This window comes from Polypterus senegalus, chromosome 3, assembly GCF_016835505.1.
Source record: "Polypterus senegalus isolate Bchr_013 chromosome 3, ASM1683550v1, whole genome shotgun sequence".
NCBI lineage: Eukaryota > Metazoa > Chordata > Cladistia > Polypteriformes > Polypteridae > Polypterus > Polypterus senegalus.
In genome coordinates, this window is record NC_053156.1 from 164971028 (window position 1) to 164995531 (window position 24504).

General features: G+C 35.1%; 1 protein-coding gene across 2 annotated transcripts in view; it reads right to left on the bottom strand.

Annotated features, from left to right (window-relative positions):
* Window positions 1-23515, bottom strand: part of LOC120525678 — a 37420-nt gene extending 13905 nt beyond the window's left edge. For both annotated transcript variants that reach the window (XM_039748180.1, XM_039748178.1), the window contains exons 1-5: window positions 22852-23515; window positions 16026-16094; window positions 13076-13166; window positions 10195-10263; window positions 6425-6529 (exon numbers count right to left, since the gene is read on the bottom strand). In XM_039748180.1, coding sequence (XP_039604114.1) covers window positions 6425-6529; window positions 10195-10263; window positions 13076-13166; window positions 16026-16094; window positions 22852-23202 — 685 coding nt within the window. In that variant the 5' untranslated portion in view covers window positions 23203-23515. The remainder of the gene's footprint in view (window positions 1-6424; window positions 6530-10194; window positions 10264-13075; window positions 13167-16025; window positions 16095-22851) is intronic.
* Between the last annotated feature and the right edge of the window lie 989 nt (window positions 23516-24504).

Consider the following 24504-nt stretch of genomic DNA (forward strand, 5'->3'; position numbering starts at 1 on the left):
ACACCAGCTCTAGCTTATTCAGGTCAGTATGTTTCTGTGGATTTTCTCTTTCCAATTACTTTTGGGTTTACTTTCCTCTTGCTTTTGAGAGAGTTTGACCTTTTGTATATGTTTTCCCTTTGTTAATTTTGTTTTTCCTTAAATAATTCATTTAAAAGAATTTCCCTTTCTTTCATTCCCTGCACACTGCAAAAAATTAAATCTAAGCAAGTGAAAAATACTTACATCATGGTATTAAATCTTGTTTTCCTTATTGTAAGAATTATTGACTTATCAAAAAAATGTATTCACGATTACTTTAAATGTATTCACTTTACTTTAAGACATCTTGTCCTGTAAATTTACTTACCCCACCGGAAGATTTTTTGGCTAAATAAAAGCAAAACAACTCTCTTTTAAAGTGTTTTTGTCTATTCTTTGCATATGTATTTTTGCAACGTGTCTCTTACTCTTTACCTTCAATATATTACTTTGGACCTTTTATTAATGTTGGTCTTTTGTCTAGGTTCTTTATATTAAACTTAGGCCTAAATCTTTGGGACCTTTTTGGTAAAAAAAAGTATGGTTAGTATATTGCTGCTGTTTGTAATTTATAAAATTATAGATTTTGTAATTTGTAAATAATCCTATTGGATATACTGTAGCATAGCAATTTAACTTCAACCTTCAGGGCAACCTTGCGAGCTATGGCTGGATGTGAAACACAAAAGCTATTGGCAGCAATTTAGAAAATTCATTTTGTGTCACTTTTTTTTTAATTGTATTGAGTTTATCCGAAGAAAACAACACTTCATACAATCATATCAAAGTTAACAAACCATAATTCAACCTCCACCCAAGAGAAGGATAGGAGTGACTACAACATGAACAAATCTTTAAAAACAACAAAGAAAGGAGATTGTCCTTTTACCCCGCTATAAATGCTTATGGCAAGACCTGATTAATTAGATCTTCCCATATTTGAAAAAAGCTTTGAAAAGAGTAACAATTTAATTTTATCCAGTATCAAATAGTATACAACATCAGTTACCCATTGACTTATGGCAGGTGGGCTGGGATTCTTCCAATTGAGCAAGATTAAGTCTACGTGCTATTAGTGTGGTATACGTAATTACAATCAATTTGTCCTCCTTCACTTTGAGCCCATCTGGGAGTGCACCAAACACAGCTGTTAATGGGTTAGGAGTGATCGTGACACCAAGGCTGTCTGATAGGCATTCTAAGATTTTTGTCCAAGATAATGTTAATTTGATACACTCCCAAAACATGTGGCTCAGTGAGGCTGGAGGTAAATTGCAACGTTCACGTGTTGAATCTTGCCCAGGATACATTTTGAGTAATTTTAAACGAGATACATGTGCTCGATAATGAAATGATTGAATGCATTGTGCATACGGAGCTAGAGTGTATCTATGCACAGCTGCCTTCAATTCCTTTTCAGACATGCTAAGTGAAAGATCCTTTCCCCAACGTACCCCAGGATCTTTCAAAGGAAGAGACTATAAAATGTTTTTATATATTGTTGAGATGCTGTCTGAGTCTTCAAGACTGATCAATATTGCCTCTGGAATAGAAATGGGCGGGAGGTGAGGAAAATTGGGCAGGTTCCTTTTAGTGAAGTTTATGATTTGAAAGTAGTGGAAAAATTGTGTTGATGAGAAGTTAAATTTGAAGCATAATTGTTCATAAGATACAAAAACATTATCTATATACAAATCTCTAAGTATTTTAATCTGTTTTCCAAACATTAAATACTGTGTAGTTTTAAAGGAGTAGGAAAAGGTGATTATCATGTAAAGGTGCAACAGATAAGAGCTCCTCTGTCTTAATGTGCTTCCTACATTGAGTGCCTCATTTGGAGACCTGTCATATTCTTGATCTATTCTGGTAATTTCATGGATTAGGCCTTATGCCTTCTTGGTGTGCAATTTATTTTTATGGGAAAGATATGAAATCATCTGTCCTCTTAAAAATGCCTTTAGAGTTTCTCATAGTATTTCTCCAGAGACCTCTGAGGATGCATTTGTCTCTAAAAGATAATCAATTTGCACTCATCGAAAATGACAGGGGGTTAAGATGTCAGCTACGAGATGAGTGCGTAGGGCAATGTGATTTAAGCTCCATGATCAGAGGGACATGATCAGAGATAACAATAGCATCGTACTTGAAACATGTGATAGTGGCCAATAAATTATTATCAATAAAAAATAATTAATTCTTGAGTAACTGCAATGTTTTAGTGAGAAAAAGAAACTCCACTGATCTGATAAGATGATCTATTACAAACTGTGTGATTATTTTTGCAGTGTTAGATGTTATCGCCATTGTAGTTGAAGACCTATCTACAGTGGTGTGAAAAACTATTTGCCCCCTTCCTGATTTCTTATTCTTTTACATGTTTGTCACACAAAATGTTTCTGATCATCAAACACATTTAACCATTAGTCAAATATAACACAAGTAAACACAAAATGCAGTTTTTAAATGATGGTTTTATTATTTAGGAGAAAAAATCCAAACCTACATGGCCCTGTGTGAAAAAGTAATTGCCCCCTTGTTAAAAAATAACCCAACTGTGGTGTATCACACCTGAGTTCAATTTCCATAGCCAACCCCAGGCCTGATTACTGCCACACCTGTTTCAATCAAGAAATCACTTAAATAGGAGCTGCCTGACACAGAGAAGTAGACCAAAAGCACCTCAAAAGCTAGACATCATGCCAAGATCCAAAGAAATTCAGGAACAAATGAGAACAGAAGTAATTGAGATCTATCAGTCTGGTAAAGGTTATAAAGCCATTTCTAAAGCTTTGGGACTCCAGCGAACCACAGTGAGAGCCATTATCCACAAATGCCAAAACATGGAACAGTGGTGAACCTTCCCAGGAGTGGCCGGCCGACCAAAATTACCCCAAGAGCGCAGAGACGACTCATCCGAGAGGTCACAAAAGACCCAGGACAACGTCTAAAGAACTGCAGGCCTCACTTGCCTCAATTAAGGTCAGTGTTCACGACTCCACCATAAGAAAGAGACTGGGCAAAAACGGCCTGCAAGCAAAAAGAACATTAGGGCTCGTCTCAAGAAACATCTCAATGATTGCCAAGACTTTTGGGAAAATACCTTGTGGACTGATGAGACAAAAGTTGAACTTTTTGGAAGGCAAATGTCCCGTTACATCTGGTGTAAAAGGAACACAGCATTTCAGAAAAAGAACATCATACCAACAGTAAAATATGGTGGTGGTAGTGTGATGGTCTGGGGTTGTTTTGCTGCTTCAGGACCTGGAAGGCTTGCTGTGATAGATGGAACCATGAATTCTACTGTCTACCAAAAAATCCTGAAGGAGAACGTCCAGCCATCTGTTCGTCAACTCAAGCTGAAGCGATCTTGGGTGCTGCAACAGGACAATGGCCCAAAACACACCAGCAAAGCCACCTCTGAATAGCTGAAGAAAAACAAAATGAAAACTTTGGAGTGGCCTAGTCAAAGTCCTGACCTGAATCCAAATGAGATGCTATGGCATGACCTTAAAAAGGCGGTTCATGCTAGAAAACCCTCAAATAAAGCTGAATTACAACAATTCTGCAAAGAGGAGTAGGCCAAAATTCCTCCAGAGCGCTGTAAAAGACTCATTGCAAGTTATTGCAAACGCTTGATTGCAGTTATTGCTGCTAAGGGTGGCCCAACCAGTTATTAGGTTCAGGGGCAATTACTTTTTCACACAGGGCCATGTAGGTTTGGATTTTTTTTTCTCCCTAAATAATAAAAACCATCATTTAAAATCTGCATTTTGTGTTTACTTGTGTTATATCTGACTAATGGTTAAATGTGTTTGATGATCAGAAACATTTTGTGTGACAAACATGCAAAAGAATAAGAAATCAGGAAGGGGGCAAATAGTTTTTCACACCACTGTAGGTATGTCTAGATTAAAAAGACAATTAAAGTCTCTGGCCATTATAATTTTATAAGTGTTCACATTAGGAATAGATGCAAATACATTTTGGATGAAATCTCTATCATCCACATTAGGTGCATACATATTTATCAATATTACTTTAAATAAAATAAATTACTCATCACCATGAAAATCACCCTTCAGGATCAGATACTAGTTCTGATACTACAAATGAGATTGTTTTGTATATTAATCATCACAATCTTTTTATTTAAAGTTTTCTTTATATATCTGGAATGAAAGATTTTGCCAATCCAATCTCTTTGAAACCAAAACTGGCCCTTACTTATTAAGTGAGTCTCCTGTAAAAATACTATCTTAGCATTTAGACCTGTTAGGTGAAAAATACTTTTTTCCTTTTTAAATCGTGATTGAGACCTTTGACATTCCAGCTCATAAAGTTCACTGTCTGGTCAGAGGCACACTGCTTCTGAACCTCTGAGGACATTTTGTAAACTTAAGTAAAAGTAGTATGTTGTTTCATACTGTATGATAGCTTAACCTTAATTTAATATTGTTCCTGAGTATGTTGGCTATGGAGCTTATTATAATGTTGGCACTTATAGTTGTTGGGGTAGAAAAGATAAATAAGATGTAATTTGTTCTCTTTCAACCCCTCCCTCACCCATTTTGCCTCCCCAAGTGAGGCTAGACCACACTTTACAAAGTCCCAGTCCTCTGACATGTCAAGAGACAGAGCACATCCAAACAAAACAAATCCCCAGCAGTGGTGTACTAAAGATTTAAATTGAGATATCTTATGATAGTACAGTCCAGATGCACTAAACCTAGGGTCTTCCACCTTCCCTCCTGTGTCTTCTTCCTCTTTCTCTTTATTCTTCTGTTGGTTCGTCCATTAATCCAAAACAAATGAACTGACCCAAAAGTGGCCATTTTATATATCTATCTTAAAGCTATGACTGATGTGTGTGAACAATTTTGACTTGTAGTGTTTGCAATTGGACAACTGTGTGCTAAATGTATTTCAGCTGTGCTGACCTGAGTTAATGATATTGAAGCCATTGCTTTGTAAATGTGCACATACTGAAGACAATGATACATGAAGGAATTTGTGTATAGAATTTTGCACAAATTCTGAAATTAATCTGAATCATGTGTCAACATAGGGGAATAGTGTTTATAGTTTCAGGAAATCAGTTTGTATTTTGGAAGATGGCAGTATGGTTTGGGATTTTTAGTTAATAAGTTTGGTAATAGTGTGTAAGTGATCGAGAAAAACTGTAAAGGACATTTTTTTTTTTTAGAAAATTTATATATTTGCTGTTTATATAGTGTTTATTATGTAAAGAGGAAGTGGGGACATAAGTAACATTTCTCATTGCAGTAACAGGTTTTTACAGTAGTGTTTTGAATTTATCTCAGCATGATGTAAGGCTATGTTGTATTGTATGTGTTTTGAGGGCTTTTGTGTGATGTCTGAAGGCAAAGTTTGTTTTTGATTTAAAATTATATGGTTTTGAGTAGAGAGTTTGGTTTTGACCTGGAAGTTTGAAGTTTGGGAGTTGAGTTTGCAGTGATGAAATTGTGTTTAGAGTTTTGGGAAATAGAGCTTATTTTCAAAAAATGTGTCTAAGCAATCGAGTAAAATTGTAATAACATTTGGTGATGACTTTTACTAGTGTTTAGGTTTCATTTTAATGTCCCAGTCCTTCTCCCATTGTCCTTTCCTGCCAACTTTCCACCTCATGGAAGAATATAAATAAATACTTAGGGATTCTTTTGAATCTATGGTTTTGCAGACTTCTAGCTATTTGTGACTTTGATTTTTAATGAATTTATTGAGTTCTGATGCACAATCATTTTGTCTTTCTGGTTTTGATCAAATTTGTTTTTGGTTAATGTTTTCATCTGCTAGTCCTACCCTGTTACTATCACAAAAATAACATTAAAATTAAACACAATGAGAAAATGTATGCATTTTATAAAGTAGACAGTAAAGAAGATACTCTCAAATCAAGTTTGCACCAGATTGTTGTTATTCCACGACAGAACGAAGAGCACCCCAGGCCTATAAAAAATGCAATGTCTTAGAAGGGCTTTAGGTGGGATCACTTTACTGAAAGGGCAGAAGATGTGATCTTGAAGAAAGTTTTCTTACCTCATTTTCAAGTTTAACAGTGTTTTGTTAAATTCATTAACATGAATATTTGATTTCATAAATTTCTCGTTATATACTATTACGTTATATGGCCCACGTCAGTAATCTGAATTAAGCAAATTTGATAATGGACGGACTGGTAATACATTAACAGATCCAATATTAAGACTTGACACATTGCATGGACATTGTCTTGTTTTAAATTAGTGTCCTTGGACTAAACATAAGACTGAAAGAATCAACAGGACTTTCAAATGTCTGAAGTGTTTTGTACATAGCTTTATTCATTAAAAATATAAGATAAACCATGCTTTTAAGGCATGTCTAAATCCCAGACATTCCAAACCTTGTGATGACGTGCAGCAGTCACATCTTTGTTTGTTAGCATCAGCATCAACCTGGACAGATTTATTGAGAGTTGGTATCGCCGAGCCTCTGTTTTTGTAGATATCTGAAAGAAGTAAAAATGTCAAATAAAACTGTAATTCAAAGAATAAAAGTCTAATTGACAGTTTTAATGATCTTTTTGTAAAAAGTTTAAATAAAACTACTTTTAAAACTCTTAAAAATAAAATTTAGAGAAAAAATTGTGAAATGTATGTTAGCAAGTGTAGCAGACTCAGTTAAATTGGATTTATTGAGAGGCCAAGATTAAGATGTTTAGATTGAACATAAAGGCTGAAAAAGTTGTTGTTTTTTTAATATGTTGGAAAAATCATGCTAACTGTATGTCATGTGTAATGTGGATAAATTACACAGGTCATTTGCAGTGTTGACATGAAACACTATCACAGTGCTTTGTACAGAAATAGCTGCAAATCATCTCCATGTCTACACTAAACCACTCACTATGTCTATAAAAAAAGAATTCAAAGTTAAAGAACTAACACACAGCTATTCTTGATATTCCTTGATGCTTAAAGGTTAGAACATTTCTTTGCATGTCTCATTGCTCATTAACAGGGAAGGCTCTGTGATCAAAGACATCATGTTATAAACCTAATGCTAAGTTTGGAAGAAAAAAACACACCTTAGTAAATGCAGTAGCAAAAATACATGAAAATGAATTAAGTAAATGTATTTCTAATTAAAGAAATACACTTTGTTAATTTAATTGGAACAGTTCATACAAAATAATATGTATAATATATTACATGTTTTTATTTAGAGTGCAGTGGAAACACTTATATTTACTGTTATGAAGCCAGTTTCAAGCTGACATTGAACCTAACATGCACATTTTTTAAGGCAGAAGTAAACAGAAATACAGAGAGAAAATCCATATGGACAATGGTAGAAGGACGGCACGGTAGTGGTAACACTGCTGCCTTGCAGTAAGGAGACCAGGGTTCGCATCCTGTGTCCTCCCTGCACAGAGTGTGCATGGTCTCCCTGTGTCTGTGTGGGTTTCCTAACTGGTGCTCTAATTGCAAAACAAAACAAAACATGCAAGTTAGGTAGATTACCGATAACTAAATTGGCCCTAGTGTGTGATTGGGGTGTGTGTGTGTGTACTCGTCCTGCCATGGACTGGCGCACTCTCCTGGATTTGTTCCTGCCTTGCATCCTATGCTGGCTGGGCTAGGCACCAGCACCCTCTGTGATCCTGTTCAGGACAAAGCAGGTTACACAATGATTGACTGACAATGGTAGAATATGCAAACTACACTTGCAGAAACTGGACGAGAATTCAGAGCTATGAGTCAGAAGTACTAATCACTATACTTCTCTCCAACCTTTGATTTTACTATATTGTGTACTTATTACTTTCCATTGTTTATGAATGTGTACTCCACAGCAATAAGCAATATCACTTGTTTAATTTTTTTGTAGTTGGTTTCCCTAGCATTGATTGAATCAATATTGCATTAACATAATGAATTGCTTAATGATTATTGTTAAATATTAAGTAAGATAATCTTTGGATCATTCTCTGCAGAAATTATCATAAAACACCTGTTGAATCCTATAACATGCTAGCAGTGGTCATTATATTAGCTTCTTGCTACAGATCTGTAAAAGACCATATATGTCCATATGTTACTGCATACTGTTACTGCTGGCTTTCTCTGGAAATAATCTTTCAATAAGTGGCTGGTCCAATTTCTGTATTTCCAAGATGAACTTAAAACACCTCAGGAATTTACTTTAAGTTTTACTTTCTCACAGATGCTGAGGAAAAATCCCAGTTCAGTCTTTTATTCTCTGAATTGTACTAAAGATCATTCACTGTGCTAAGTTAGATTCAGGCTTGTAGCAATTGAATGTGTGTAGTCTGCAAATTCTCATTTATTTTTGCACCAGGTACACCTGATTTTCTCACACATCCCCAAAAGACGTGCATGTCAGATTCATTGCAAACTCAGTGTAAGTGTAAATGTGAATGTGTTCTTGAGTAAGATCTGAATTACATTAAACAGGTCTGAGAATGCTGTTTTTACCTTCTGTATAGCTGTTTTTCAGGTCTGGTCCTAGATGACCTCAGCTGCTACAGGTATTTGTTACATCCCAATTTCTTAATTAGAAGCCAAATATTGCTAAAGCACCTTTACTTTTTGTGTCACTCACTGTTTTTATTGTCTGTTGTTTGTTATCCAACTGCCAATTAACAATGAGCAATAAAAACGACAAGAGTGCCAGGAGACCACAGTCTAACTTAGTCCCATTTCACGTCCATTTGTTAATCATGAAGTATCTATTTTAATGAAAAAATTGAAAATGTAAGGGAAAAAGTGTAGAACTGAGAATACTGATCTGCTCTGGTCCCACAAATCATGTGGTTGATATCCTCAGACAAAAAAAAAATCTACCATATTAGAATGGCAACATTAATATCCTAATGAGAAATAAAATTAAATAGGCATTGTTATCAGCAAGGATTGGCTTCTAATTAAACAAATGGGCTGAACAAAAAACTACAGCCACTGCAGCCCCCTAGGACTGAATATGAACAGGCCTGTTACGTATGCTAAGAAATTTCCCTAAATTATTTCTAAAAGGAAGATTCACTCTGACGAATTATGAAATACATTTCTGCTTGCTTTGTGTAAATAACCAACGTTTAGAACAAATAGTAACAAATTAGAGGTTAGTGTTAAATAAGCCACTTTCAAGGTCAGGAATGCCATTTGAAACTCACAGGACTGTTCTCTTAGAGATTTCACTGGTGGCCCCAGACGTTCTTGGATTTCATAGTTTCAATTTATTCTTAAAGGCCCAAGTAACATCATAGTGGTCCGTCTACAAAAATGCATAGTTGGGGCCATACAGAATAATGGGGCTTCCTGCTGCCACCTACTGGCACGAACGCCACAGTGGTCTATAGAGTATGTAAAGCTCAAACATGGCACATTTCTTCGTGGCAGCAGAATTGTTTGGCTTAGCTTCAAATTATGCATTTGCAGGCTATATTCAGAAAACAAAAATTTGTTGAAATAATCATAACTGGTGCTTTACTTGAATTATCATATTACACAGAAGTGTAATAAAGTGGTACTAGAAGCCACTAAAAAAACACGCAAAATTTCTAAAACCACTACAAAACTCATATTTATATATAATTCATATTTAATATATGTAACATATGTATTTTTGTGACCTGAGATGTGCTAAAAATTGCTTGTATTTTTCACACATTGTGCCCAATTTTATGTTAGTTTCAAATGCAATACAAAAGCGTATTGCCTTTTAATGCATGTCCATAAATCACGTGTAATAACTAAAAGCAAAGCAGACGTACCGCATTTCGCTTAGCAGGTTTTCCAAGTGTACTGTGTTTCAATTCAAGACCACACATTAATCATGCCAAAACTGAATGTAATCAAATGTCCAATGAGCATAAAAGGCAAGGCGCATCAACAGTTGGGATAAATGCACAATATACAGTACATGAGCATGGGATTTGCAATGTAGCTAACACGTTGGATTACGTTTCAATTTAGCACAAATAATCTTCATTATTTCCCTGGTTGTAGAAACTGGTATAGCAGAAGGAGGCCTATTATGTTTAGCTGGTGCACATCTTGTGGGCAAATGACCTATAGTACAAATGGCAGAATGTGTGTTGAATGTAACAGAAATTAATTTTAAAATTAAAATGCAAATGAAATTGCCCACCTCTGTGTTTTAAACGCTCTTTCCTGATTTGGCGTTTTTCTCGGCTGCTTATTTGAGTCATCCAACCACCTTAAACGATAAATGTAAATATAAATTAACATGTTTAATTTAACAAAGAATAACTGAACCACCAATTATTAACTTCACTAAAACCAACATCTAAAATATCACAGAAACCAACTTTCAGTTTTTAACTTGTTAGTCCACTAAATCTCCAGATTAATTCTTAAAAATATGTAAGGTGTGTAAATCATAAATTTAAAGCATTAACTAGTTAAAACATAGCAGATTTTGTCCATTGCTTCCCGTTAGGGATGACACTTGGGAAATTGTGTAAATGTCTAAAAAAGCAAGTTAGTTAACATATTCACATTTTGTCTGTCGTATTTTTCCAAGTTGCATAGTGTACATTGTATTTTTTTGTATTTATATGTCATGAATGCAAATTTAACTAAACCACAGAGAGTATATTTCAGTGTTTCATCTGTCAACTTCCTTATATAATAAATATGTAAATGCTTTGGAAAATTTTAGCCCTCATCTTTCCTGTAGGTCACCAGCAGCACAGTGACTGCTGACGTATAATTTTACTTTGTTAGTATTCATATTACATATAACACAGTTATACAAAGACATTAAAAATATAAACCGATTGCTTACTTCAGTTTTGAATTACTAGGATTACTTTTAAGAATGGGCTGCATAAATGTCTTAAACAACACAGAAGGGTAAAAAATGAAAGACTCAGATAGTTCACTGTGGTGCATTTTGAAAAGATTTTTGGACATACTGTATGTGAGAAGCATTATTTATACATTATTTATACTGAAAAAAACCTAATAACTTCTACAAGAGACTCAAGCAACAAGCTTGACATAATTTCTAACATTTGTTTTATATATTTTCCTAAAAATAACATAATTAATGATTGATTTTTAAGGACATTTTTCAACCCTAGAGATATTTTGATGACTCTGTAAGGATACCATAAAAGTTAAAGATCTCTCTTATAAAGTGGTTTTGAAATTTGCTATAGAAGTCTGTTAAAATTCAATAATGAACATGTATTTTTAGTTGATTTTTTATAGTACTTTCACAATGAAAAATGTAAGATGTTCTAAAAAAGAAAATAACAATTGTACTAACTGATAAGATGGATCTCAATTTATTTTCTACACACAAAGCTCAGACAGATTAAAATAAAATTATAGAGTAAATACATTTAATAGATTTCATGGACCACCACAACATTACTGAGAGAAATATAAATTGAGATATTTAATTTTGCTGAAATAATCATTTCAACATTTCTTTTAGTTTTCTTTTGCAACAGTGTCTAACATTTGTCAGTCTGGTCTACTGTATAACAAAATGTCCTATTCAGCTCCTGAAAACATGTTGAAATTCCAAAAAGCCATATTAACATCACCTGCTACCCTAGCAGAAGATTGAGATGGTATCATGGGGCTGATGGGGTAGGAGCTTTTCAGCTTTCCAGAACTAAATATTAATTAAACTGTTGAGGGGTGCTGGGGGGACCACTATAATTCTTCATTCAAAAGTGGGAATGTTAATTGATGCCCCATAACATGCAAAAAAAGTATCCTTAGTTAGTAGCTCACATCAGGTGTATGGTTACAATATTATTTCTGTTTGTTTTCCCATCTGCTCCTTTTTGACATCCTTCAGGATTTTTTGCAGGATAAGTAATGTGCAAATGATATGAAGCCAAACTATATAGTAGTCTAATTATTAGCATTCTGGATTGAATGACTATAGTTGTTTTTGTAGCTTATTTTAATCTGGACAAAGCTGGCATCACCATATGAATGATGCTTTTTGATTTTTTCAGTGTTTTCATTAACGTCTAGCCATTCATTTAAGTCTGATAAGCTGAAAGATATGCAGGTGGAGGAGCCTATGGTGTCCTCAATATTGGACTGTCTGTGAGGCTCAAGGACTGTGTTTCGATATTCCTTGAGCTTCTGTAAAAGATCAATTTCCCCATGGATATGTATTTTTTTTCTAAAATATGATTTTAGAATGGCTTGGGTCAAACGAAAAGCAATCTGTCTACACAAATCGCGCAAAAAGTCAAATATGTCATTCATCATGTTTTGCCATTTAAAAACAGATTAATATCAGAAAGAATGCTTTTTTGTAAAATGAAACATTTCAGTTTAGAAACTCAAACATTTCCATGATGTCATTTTTCAAAAAAGTCATATTTCACTAAAAATGCCAATTATGCCTAATAACATTTTGTAAATACACAGCCAGATTTAACACTATCAGATATCATATAAAAAAGATGTTTTTAATGTTATGTGTCCTACTTCTAGATAGATACACAGCTAGTACTTTATTTTTCCTCCCAATGGGAAATTTTAGCTTTTTACAGAAACTCAAGAAATATTAGTACAAACAACAAAACTGATCCTCTCAAATACACACACGAATTCCAAATAATCAGAAAATGTCTAAAATGGCTTAAGATACAAGATATTAAGTCAAATAGAGGCATTGTAAAGGTGTACTGCTGTAGCTATGAAGAAGCCCTGGTAGTTAATCCTCACACATATATGCTGAATAATTAATTTGCTGAAAGAACTCAGTATTAGTGTGACAGAGAGGATGTGCAACATTGCCCCAAATGGCCATCACTTCTGTTTTTATTCCCTCATTTGCTACTACTTCTAGTGGGTCAAGAGTGCATCCCATAGCAAACCGAGCCTACTGTTTTAATCAACTGATTGATTTGGTGGACATCTCTTGTGATGTTACTGGCCCAGTGTATTACAGTGTACTACAGTGTAGAAAATCACATTAACAATTATTGTCTATTTGAAATGACAAGTGATTATGTATCAGTTTCACTAACCTGAGTTATCTTCATCAATCTCTTTTCCAGAAAATGTCCATTTCATATTCATATCCAACAGAGATTCAGCCTTTCTTTTCTTCTTCTTAGGCTAAGAAAATAAACAAACAAGCAAAAATATAAACAAATGACATTTGGTACAAGCCTTAGAAATTTTTGTATCAATTTAATTATATAACCAATGTTTATTATAACATCTCTTATACATGTGTTGTAGTACAATCATCAGCATGCTATCAGAGATGAGAACAAAGATGTTTTATTATACTCTGGTCCAATTAATAGCTTACACAAACTTACATACTTTTTTGCAAAATAGGCTTTGACCAAGCCTTGTGTATATTATTACAATGAGACTACAATGGAGAAGAGACCTTCAGGAGATACATTTCCTATGTCTATAAAAACCTTTCAGGCCCTTCAATGTTTTCCCATTTTATTGTTATAAAATATTGCAACACAATACACTATTTTTTTGACACTGATCAACTGAAAAAGACTTATCAATGTGAAAAAAGATCTCTGCAAAGTACAAATATAAAACACAAATAATCGATCACATAAGTATTCACTCCTTTCAATTTAGTATTTAGTAGATTCACCTTTGGCAACAATTCCAGCCTTGAGTCTGTGTGCACAAGTCTCTTTCAACTTTGCACATATGGACACTGCATTTATACCTCATTCTTCTTTACACAACTGCTTAAACTCTCTCATAGTTGAAAGGGGAAAGTGAGTGGTCAGCCTTTTTCAAATCCAGCCACAAATTCTCAGCTAGATTGACATTTGGACATTAATGTTCTTTTTAATCCATTACTTTTTAGCTTTGGATTTATATTTTTGCTGGAACACAAGTCTTCTTACAAATTGCAGGATTCCTGCAGATTGCAGTAGGTTTTCCTCCCGGATTTCCCTATACTTTGCTGCATTCATTTAATCCTCTACCTCATATGCCTTCCAGGGACTGCTGCAGAGAAGCATCCCCACAGCTGCCGTCATCATGCATCATGGTGGGGATGGTGCGCTTTTGATTATGTCCAGTGTTTGGTTATGAGGGCTAAAAGCTCAGTTGTGGTCTCATCACACCATAGAACCTTCTTCTAGCTGTTTTCTGAGTTTCTTATGTACCTTCTGGCAAACTCTAGTTGAAATGTAATGTTCATTTTTTTAACAGTGGCGTTGTGTTTGACACTCTCCAATAATGCTGCAACTGCAGAAGCACCTGAGCAACAGCTGTTGTATGCACAGTCCTGCCAATCTTAGCCACTGTAGCTTATAACTCATTCTGAGTTATCATTGGTCGCTTGGTGGCCTTCCTCACTAGTCTTCTTGCACAATCACCCGGTTTTTGTTGCCTGCCTGCTCTACACATGCTTACAGCTATGTCATACTCTTTCCATTTGTTAATGATTGATTTAAAAGTATTCTGAGGGATATTCACTGACTTGGACATTTTCTTGTCCCCATCACCCAGTCTTGTGCTTTTCAATCACCTTTTCACAGAGTTGCTTGGAGTGTTCTGTTGTCTTCATTGTGTAGGTTAGCTCATGATACTAACTCACCACAAAATGGACATTTCAGATAAGGTGCATTTACACTACAATCACTTGAAATAAACAGCTGATCTCCACGTAACTAATTATATGATTTCTAAAACCACCAGTGAAGATTTAGGTGTGTCATATTAAAAGAGGTGAATACTTATGCAACCAGTTATTTAGTGTTTTATATGTGTCATTATCTGAGACCATTTTTTAGAGATCTGTTTTTACTTTGACATTAAGGAGCCTTTTTCTGTTTGTCAATGTCACAAAAGCCAAATTACATCCACTGTGATTAAATGTTGAATAACAAGAAAATGTGAAAACTCCCAAGGTAATGAAAGCTTTTTACAGGTCCTAAAAAAGAGCTGTGATTTGAAAGAGTAATGGCAGCATATCATCGTCAAACTAGGAGCCAGAGCTTTTAACTCCATTACGGCTCTAGAGCACCCAAAGGACTCCAAGACAAACAATGATCTACTTTCCACCATACCATCTGAGGGTACAAATTCTGTGAGTCTTGCAGTGTGCTCAACCTATAGTTTCCAGCTTATTGTATGGTAATTTAAAATTGGAAAATGGCAATATGAATCAGAAAAACATAAGAAAGGATTGATTTGATTTTCCAGCATTCAGCTATATCTGATTCAGTCTCATTCTCTCTGTACCAAACTGTATTTTGCAAGCTGCAGGGCCATAACTCACATAGCTTGATTCTTGGGTTACAATTAGATAAGCATCTGAGAATTTTAAAGTTAATCCTTTTTAAAATACACTGCCAATCTAAACCAAAGGCAAGTGTTCAGCACTCAGAAGCATATTTACAGGTATAATAAGAAAAGGATTTCAATACAAAAATGATGCTAACACAGAAGAATAATGGATATCAGAGACAGCAGTACTGTACACAAAAAGAAATAAAATACAATAAGACTACACAGCCTCTTTGGACCTTTCGATAAAGGGTTTTGAACCCTTTCTACAAAATAGTGTAGTTGGCTCACTTGCCTACCAGAGAAGTAGCTTCTATAGTCTTCACCTTCTCTTTCTTTCCACATTCTCTCTTTCATGTGGTCTCTCTTTCTCCTGCTAGTTCAAGTCCCTACACTCCACTCTCCTAACATCTGGTTTAGCAAAGCTTTTGGGCCACGTCCTGTTTCATATATTATTGATATTGACTTCCTTATAGTTCTATTTTCAATCATTATAATGCTGATGTCTTCAAGTCGCCAGCTTGTAGCGCTATATTCTTTCTTGTGTCGCCATTTGTGCTGTATCTTACATGGGCAATGACCTTGTTGCTGCTAATGTGATTTGTAACTTGCATTTTAGATTTATGCAGCCTCATCTACCTGATGTTCAGGCTATTAGTCTAATGTTTCATTCTTTTATTATATACAGTATATTACCTTCAGCTTCTTGTTCACATCTGTGGAGTCTTGTATTTTGTCATCACCAGACGCTCTGTTTTCTGTTGCCTGATTATTATGGAGAAAAAAATGTTATGGTGAAGAGTTAGTTACAGTATACTACACAAAATGTAACTTCTAATTATATTATAATAAAAATGAAATTTACATTCTTTCCAAAGATTGAAATGTCTTATAGAGGCATGATTGATAGAGGCCACACTACATGGGTATTTCAAATAAAGAAAAAATGTATAGTATTAGAAATCCTCACATTGAAAACGTACTATATAAAAATGAGATTCTAAGTACTACTTAAGTTATATGATAATACAGGACGTTTACCTTAAAAACATACACACTTCATATGATTGTGTCTATCATTCACTCAGATAGGATCTGGAAAGTGTTGCATACATACCTTACTAGTTTATTCTAGTAGCAACCACAGAAAAGTTTAATCATGTCAGTCATCACATCTTCCTATTTAAGTAACCTATTCCAGCAACATTAGGTGCATTAGACAGAAGCGGTCCAAGATTGTGCACTAGTTCATTACTGAAGCTAATCCCACTCGATGGAGGATTTCATATTTATATTCTGTGGTCATACTAACAGAAATTCTCAGTTTTACCTTAAACCCACTTAATCCAATTTGGGGTTTAACTTTGAAAACCAGTCTCTCACTGGGCCCAAACACAAATTCACAGCGTGACCAAGTTAGAATCACCAACTAATTTAACAATCAAATCTTTGTGTATGTGGGTGGAAAACCTAAACAAAAATCCAAGCAGAAATATGTACAATGTGCAAGTTCCACATGGATAACATTCAGGAGCAGGATTTGAACCTAGGACACTAAAGAAAACAGTTTATGACATAATAGAAGCCAATAGTGGCCAATGATATACAATGGCAAAAAAGAAATGGGAAAAATGAAAAAACATCTCATGTTACCCCTGTCATATAATCCATGTATCAGTTATCCAGTCATATGCTATAAACATTCAATACATATGATTTTGATAAAATATTGAATAGTTACTTTTAGAATACTCAGAGACACATCCTAAATAGCAACCTAAGGCCTCACGGGAATCATTTTTTTGAATTGAACACCCACCTTTCCCCCTCATTTGCTGATCAAAGAGTTTTGTCTTTTTTCTCTATTTTCTGCTTGAAAATATGCGATTGAACAATTTTCAAAGTACATTGGGTAAGTAACATATACAAACTATCATTTTGGAGTGGAACAGTCCTTTAAGAACATCTATTAAATTAAATTACAAAATATCTTTGTTGCCTATATTTATGCAAGGTGTCGAGATTTTTGAGGTTTCCTAGTATTTTTGGCCATTTTTGGACCATATGTTCTACAAGAAACTACACACTTATGATATAGAGAAAATTAATAGGTATGTCCAGTAAAAATTATCAGAAGGACTTGAATTTGTGCATGCCACAGCAAAGGACCCCAAGGGTTCACTCCTAATATGAAATGAGGGATCCAAATTACTCCATTGCACAAAACTTTAAAAAAATGTGGATTGGTAATATAGGCATGGTGAGTGTCCTTTTCTTCATTTCCATGGTTGCTGCTCATGAATATGATAACGTGTTTTCATATTTGATTGTATATCAGTGTATATCACCCTTCTAACAGTTCCTCCCAGGAGGTTAAAAATTACAAATTTCAAACATAAGCAGGTTCTAGACTATTTCAAGGTCAGTGGTTATGAATATGATGTTATTTTTTTATTTTTGGTCACTACTAGGAAGCTATCCCTCTATGGACATCTATCCCAGAGTGAAAAATTACACATTTTTAAAACAATTGAGAATATTTAGACTTTAAACATTAAATTGAAGCACCCATTTTAATATTTCAAATATCTGATGCAACTATTTTTGTTTATTTTTCACTACTACGATGTGAAGTAAACCATTACATGTCTTATGAACACCCCAAATTAGGGCTGTGTACGCTAATTCAGAATTATTTGACTGGTTGGATGTGTACATTTTTTTTTCTACATATAATTAGTTCAGATTAAACAAATCTAATAATTATTAATACTTTGCCATTACAAAGCAATAATGTAGCATAAACATAACATTCTAAAATCTGCTTCATCCAGTTCTGGGTTACAGCAGAGTTGAGGCTACTGTGACAATACAAAGTAACAGGGATTTCAATTTCCACTTTAGTAAATTTCCCATTGGGATTAATAAAGTATCTATCTATCTATTTCAAAAAAACATCAGCAGGTTATCCAATTTTACATCTAGTATACATCAAACTTCCAAGAATTCAAAAATTAGGTAGGCTAATGAACAATCTTGTTGTCATCTTTAGCACCCTCAAAATATGTATTTTGCCCTGAACCAATGGCATTAACTTTTTAATGGTGATTTTTCTGCTCCATATTATTATTTGTAGTATGGAGTCTCTTAAATGGTACATGTTTGACATCATACCAAATGCATTTTTTAGTGAAGTACGAGGTAACAATAATATTATTTGAAATTATGTTATATGACATGCTTTATAATAAGAATGATTTTATTTTCAAAACATACTGAAGATTAATCATAAATAAAAATGTTAAGGAAAAACAAAGCATTCTCAAATCCACTCAACTCAGTTCTGAGTCATGGGAGTAACAAGCTTATTCTGCCTGCACTAAGTGCAATGCAAGAACAAGCCCTGGAGAGGGTGCATAAATAAATAATGGTGACACATTCATAGACCATAGCATGCCCAGGGGAGTCTTGGAAGTATTTCGGTCTTGGAACACCACAGGTTGATTTTCTCCAACATCTCACAAACTGGAGTTTTTATTTTCCTGTCCTTCCTGGCCATCTGATCATAGTCTGTAATTAAGCTTGATATTAAGGGTTTCTTCTTCTTCCGTCTGCTCCCATTTAGGCGTCGCCATAGTGGATCATGCATCTCCACCTATCCCTGTCTTTTACATCATTTTTTGCCACTGTTATAAATAACTGTTCTTTAGTTTTTGTAATTATTCTTAGCTATTATTATTGTAAAGTACTTTGAGCTACTTTCATGTATGAAAATGTGGTAAATGTTACTTGTGTGTTATTAAATTTATTTACACCCATTAGCCTTATAATGTAGGTGCAGCGCTGCCAACTCCTCCACAGTTTAATACTGTTGACATGAACTACAGAAAATTACATGATACCAAATGAACAACCTCTTAGAAAGATTTTTGAGGGGTTCAATAAATGTATGTAGTAAAATATGTATTATTTTCTGTGGTCATGGGGATTTGCAGACGGGAAGGGTGATATTTTCTTTTTGGTATTGCTCTCTTTATGTTAGTGGCATTAGACTATTAATCATATTGCTTTTTCAACTTTTAAATTGCATCTCAGGCTTTTACTACCAACTGTACACTAGTCCTTCACTGTTTGTAAGCACTGTTTCCGAAAGTTATTCTTTTATACTTGGATCTAAAGTTCACTGTCCAAATTGAATCCCTTATTGTGAATCTGCATTAAAAAAAAAATGTGAAAAAACGCATACGTGCCCCAGTGAGAACTCTGAATTTCCTACCCGTCCAGAGCAGATGAAAAATGCACTTCTTGTCTTCTGGTAATAGGGCTGCATTTTGTGCTGGCACTGCTTAAAAGTGTCTTCTTTTTTTGTTTCATTATTGAATGAGAAGTGTTTACAAATAAAATGGACAGGAACAGTGTAACTGCACCTAAACCATCCCCTCCTCCCACCACCCAAAAGCCGTTCAATTTTTCAGTCTGTAAGTAACCATTTATTTTACTAAGCATTATATTGGTTTATTATGTGTTTTAAATGTTTGTTTATGTAGCACTACATGACCATTCCAGTGTAAGATGAAATTTAATTAATTTCAAAAAGTGATTCAAATTGTGTTTACTTTTATACTCCAACTAAACGTACACCCTATTGAGTCTATGAAGTGTTAAACAAGTAGGTCATTAATGATTTGGATGTATTACATTATGCAGAAATCATTGGTGGAGTGTAATACAGATGTTTCTGTTTGTGTGTATATTTTATTAACCTGGTTAATGGCTTTCAAGGGCACTTAACTTTGTTGACATTAGTACTGGCAAAATGAAAGCACAACTACAGCCTTCAATTGGTTTCAGCCCTTTTTTGACATATAAATGTGTCATGGCGTGTGCATTGGAGTATCGCCTTATTGGCTCTGTTAAGGTATGTAATAACCTGTCAGGACGTGAGGGGCTGCTATCACTAATATTGTCATCTCCTTCTCTCCCCGCCAAAACCACCCAGTGAATGCAATTGATTCAGCCCTTCCGCTTCACCATCTACTGTATAAAAACCCCAGCTTCCCAGAAGGAGGCATCATTTTGGCAAGCGCAACCCAACAGATGGAACTCCCGAGCAGACTGACCCTCACCTACGGCTAGAAGCCAGATCTATTCTCAGTACTCTTTTGAAGCCCAAACACAAGGGTAAAGATACCAAAGGAGCATACTTTTTGTTTATTTTTTGTTTGCATATTAAACAGGACAAACAGTTGATGGCTCAAATTTTCTTCAGCAACTCTGACATTCCTGCACCTGTTTTAATACAGTAGGTCCAGACAAAATAAGTGCAGTCTACATGTGTTCTAGCAACATGGATTAAACTGTAATATAATCAAGCCAAGATTAAGATTCCAGACTCACTACCTCTACCAAATACACCCCCACCATGTGCATGCATATCCTCATAAATTAAGAACATCACATATGCAGATAATAAATCAGGCACAAGAAAATAGTAGAAAAAGGCTCCAAACTTTTTATCAGGTAAACTTCATCTTCCTTTTTTATTTGTTGCTGTATTGCAATGAATGTCACAAATTGATGAGCGCACCATCTCATCTGCTGGGATTCAACTTCTGTTTTAATATTGCAATTAATGAACATCAATTAAACATTTTCTTAAAAGGCATATGCCACTTTGTGGTAAATCATTGATATGTAACTGAGTGTTTTGGGGACAAATAAAATTAAAAAAATTGAAAGGGGGTCCTTTGTTTGGGTTTGGCTTTGTTTTGTACACCCTGTCTCCTGCAGTTGCCTCATTGTCTGCCACATTGTTGACTGTTCGTGTTTATGTTGGTGACTCTGAATTATTGGACTGTGCATTAATGTTAAAGTTGCTAGAAGTAGTAATATCAGCCCTCTCTTGACTATCTGTAAGGTCATTCTCATTGGTCTCAACTGTAGTCACACTTATTTAAATTATTATTTTATTTACCTTTTCAAATTTTTGGTATAGTTTTCAGTACAGCAGGGTATTTTGTTTCTCTTTTTTATTATTGTTCTCACTGCACCACTGGGCTATTGTTTTGAATGACCATCCATTTACTCTTCTGCAGCTTGGTAACACATTGAATCTATGATTTCATAAGACCCATGAGACACCTTTTCTGATCATATCCCACTAATGTCAACCAGCCCGGATACATCATTTTCTTTTTATGTTTTGTATTTGTGTCTGATTGAACAGGTTTATTATCACAAGGATCAAAGTGTGCTGGAGATAATATACTTCTGTGAGCACCTGTACTGTAGACAAAAGCATGAACATTTCTTGTTATTGGGCATTATTTCTCTCAAATTTGGTAAGGCTTTTTTGTGAACAGGGCCACAACCAAGTAACCCTGATAGTTGCTCTAGCCATGCATATTATAATCCTGTCTATTCAACCTCACAATCTTAGACTTTGCCTATTTATTTGAACATACTATCACCAACTGAAATGCTTATTGTAAAAAATGCCTTTGAAAACCAAGAAATTAGATGTCATTTGGGGTTACTTTCTAATATTGCTGTTTAATATAAGCCAAACGTGCTGTGAACCCCTCTTTCTTATTAATTTTATTGGACTCTATGTGCGTTCATTAAGTTTGTGGTTCACAAAAATTTTGCACCCGCACTGCAAAATTTTCAGCAGATTCCTATGGCTGTGATATTGTCTTTTTGTTGTGAATTGACAACCCAGAAGGTGTCACCACCCGTAATGACCCCCCTAATATTTCAAAAGCTAGATGTGCACTTTCTCATGCCCAGGCTTCAGGCAACACCACTTTTCAGGGTGGATAAAATAAAGAGCTATTTTGGATCTTCTGCTGGTGTATTTCCTGCTAAAAGTGCCAGACAATACAATGTGTACTCCCACTAGGAATTTCATATCCCTGTACCATCTATAAACATCACAAAAGGCAGTTGGGCCCATGAAAAGTATTGTATATAAATTACTGAATAATAAAACAATACATTTTTCATTCCAATACCACCATCCACGTATATTTGCTTAAACTCAATTCAATCATGTAACTGACTAAAAATAATTACAGATTAAAGCAACGCTATTCCAAAGTTTTAATGACTGAGATCTAGAAGTCTAAAAAGGCTGGACGGTTAATAATAATAATAATAATAATGACCCCTGATCTGCAGTAAACAGGAAAGAGTAAGGCGACGTTTCTTTCATAAAAAAACATAATTTATTTGATGCAAGAAACAGGATATCGTGTACCTCTAAACATAATAAATCGTAACTCGCACAGCATAATAATAGTAATAGATAAGCGTACATTTTCAGAGTTTTGTTGAACTGGATGGATTGCTTGATGGAAAGCCTGGCAGTATGATGACTGTCATTTTAAATCCCCATTGTTGTAACTGGACAGCGCCGCGCCCGTTGTTTATAGTACAACATGCACGAGCTCCGATTGGATTCTCCTTTCCTTTATTTTCTTTTAATCCCTTTTTTTTAATTCAATATGCAGTGAACTCTTACCTTTCTCTTTTCTTGTCGCTTTTTGTTCGTTTTTGGTAGCTCTCCTTGGGGGCGCTTCTTTTGTGTCCCGGGTCGCTTGACCGGCACATCTTGAAGAGACAGGTGCCCTGCTTGGATCCTCTGTACAGTAGATGCCGGAAAGATGGGAAGTTTACGAAAGGAGATGGGGCTGGCAGCGATACCAGCTGCACACTTATCTTTCCTCCTGTAAAAAATAACAACAAAGAAAACCACACCTCCCAGAAATAAAGAAAGCAGAGGTAGAGCGTGGCTCAGCTTCTCTGACAAGCCAGAACCGCCGAAAAACAGCTCGCCGACATCCAGCACTGAACGGACAATACAGTTCAACATCGCGCTCCAACTTGTTTCTCAACAATGTCAATTTGCTAAAAAGGCAAAACACGGAAGTGATCGCAGTTTGACACAGTCTCAATCACAGTAAACAATCAAAGTAAACAAAAGGGCCACGTGTGTAAATAAAAAGGACAACAGAAACTCACAAGGAACTTTCTTTTCCCGTTTTCATTGCCGTAGTTTTAAGATTTACGTGTTTAGTAAATTTGTCAGTTCCATAAATTAGAATGTCACTCTCAATGTTGTAAGGATTTAAAGTTCTTTTAGGAAGAGCAGAGAGCAGACGGTGGCCATTGAAGTCCATAACAAATCTCCGTTTATTCCAAAGGCACTGACGTTTGTTATTATTCTGTCTTGATTGGCTGCGGACGAAATATAGAGCACGTGCGATCATGACAGGATGCAGTGGAAGAGAAGTGGTGTAAAATAAACAGACTGTAAGAGAGGACCTTCTGTTTGGTAACGCGTCGGAAAGCCGCTTTACACCTGCTTATATTTGCTGTAGATTATATTACCTCTATACTTTTTATCTGTATACGTTTCACTGATATTCATTACACATTTGCCCAAGTCTATTTGTAAACAAACAGTAAGAAGCCAGTGCTTGCGTATGTCAGTGCGTGCGTATGTCTGATCGTTTTTTCGGTGTATAAACGTCAAGATGACTGTACTTCGGTTACCTTTCATGGGTCCACGGGATCTTTTCTTTTTGATTCTTTTTAAAAAATATATATTTCCCCCAAGTTTAATCGTATCGCTCTGATTTAAGTTTACATAATCTGCGAAGAACTGAGCTAACAGATGCTTATCCGATTCTGCGTTACGCTGCCTTTGAAAATTGAATGGATGATTGATTGGTTTATGTTATTACAAACGTATGATCATAAGTGTATAAAGTCTGTTTGCGGAAAATCGTGCGCTCTATAACCTATGAATTCAAAGTACAATCTGAAAAGAAAAGTGATGTTTCATTAATCGACTGTAGCCAGCATTAAAATGCAGTGATCGGCAAAAGTTGTACATTTTAACAGAATTAAATGGTTTACGCGTTTTTTTTATTTGTCCGTCGGGCGATTAGAGCTGATTTGGGGGTATTTGGGGTTGTAGCTGAACGTATATTTTATAAAGAAAATTTTTTATCACCTTTATACAGAGTACTAAACCGATTCCAAACATCTATGTATAATAGAAAATATACTGCTCAAAAGAATTAAAGGAACACTTTTTTAATCAGAGTATAGCATAAAGTCAATGAAACTTATGGGATATTAATCTGGTCAGTTAAGTAGCAGAGGGGGT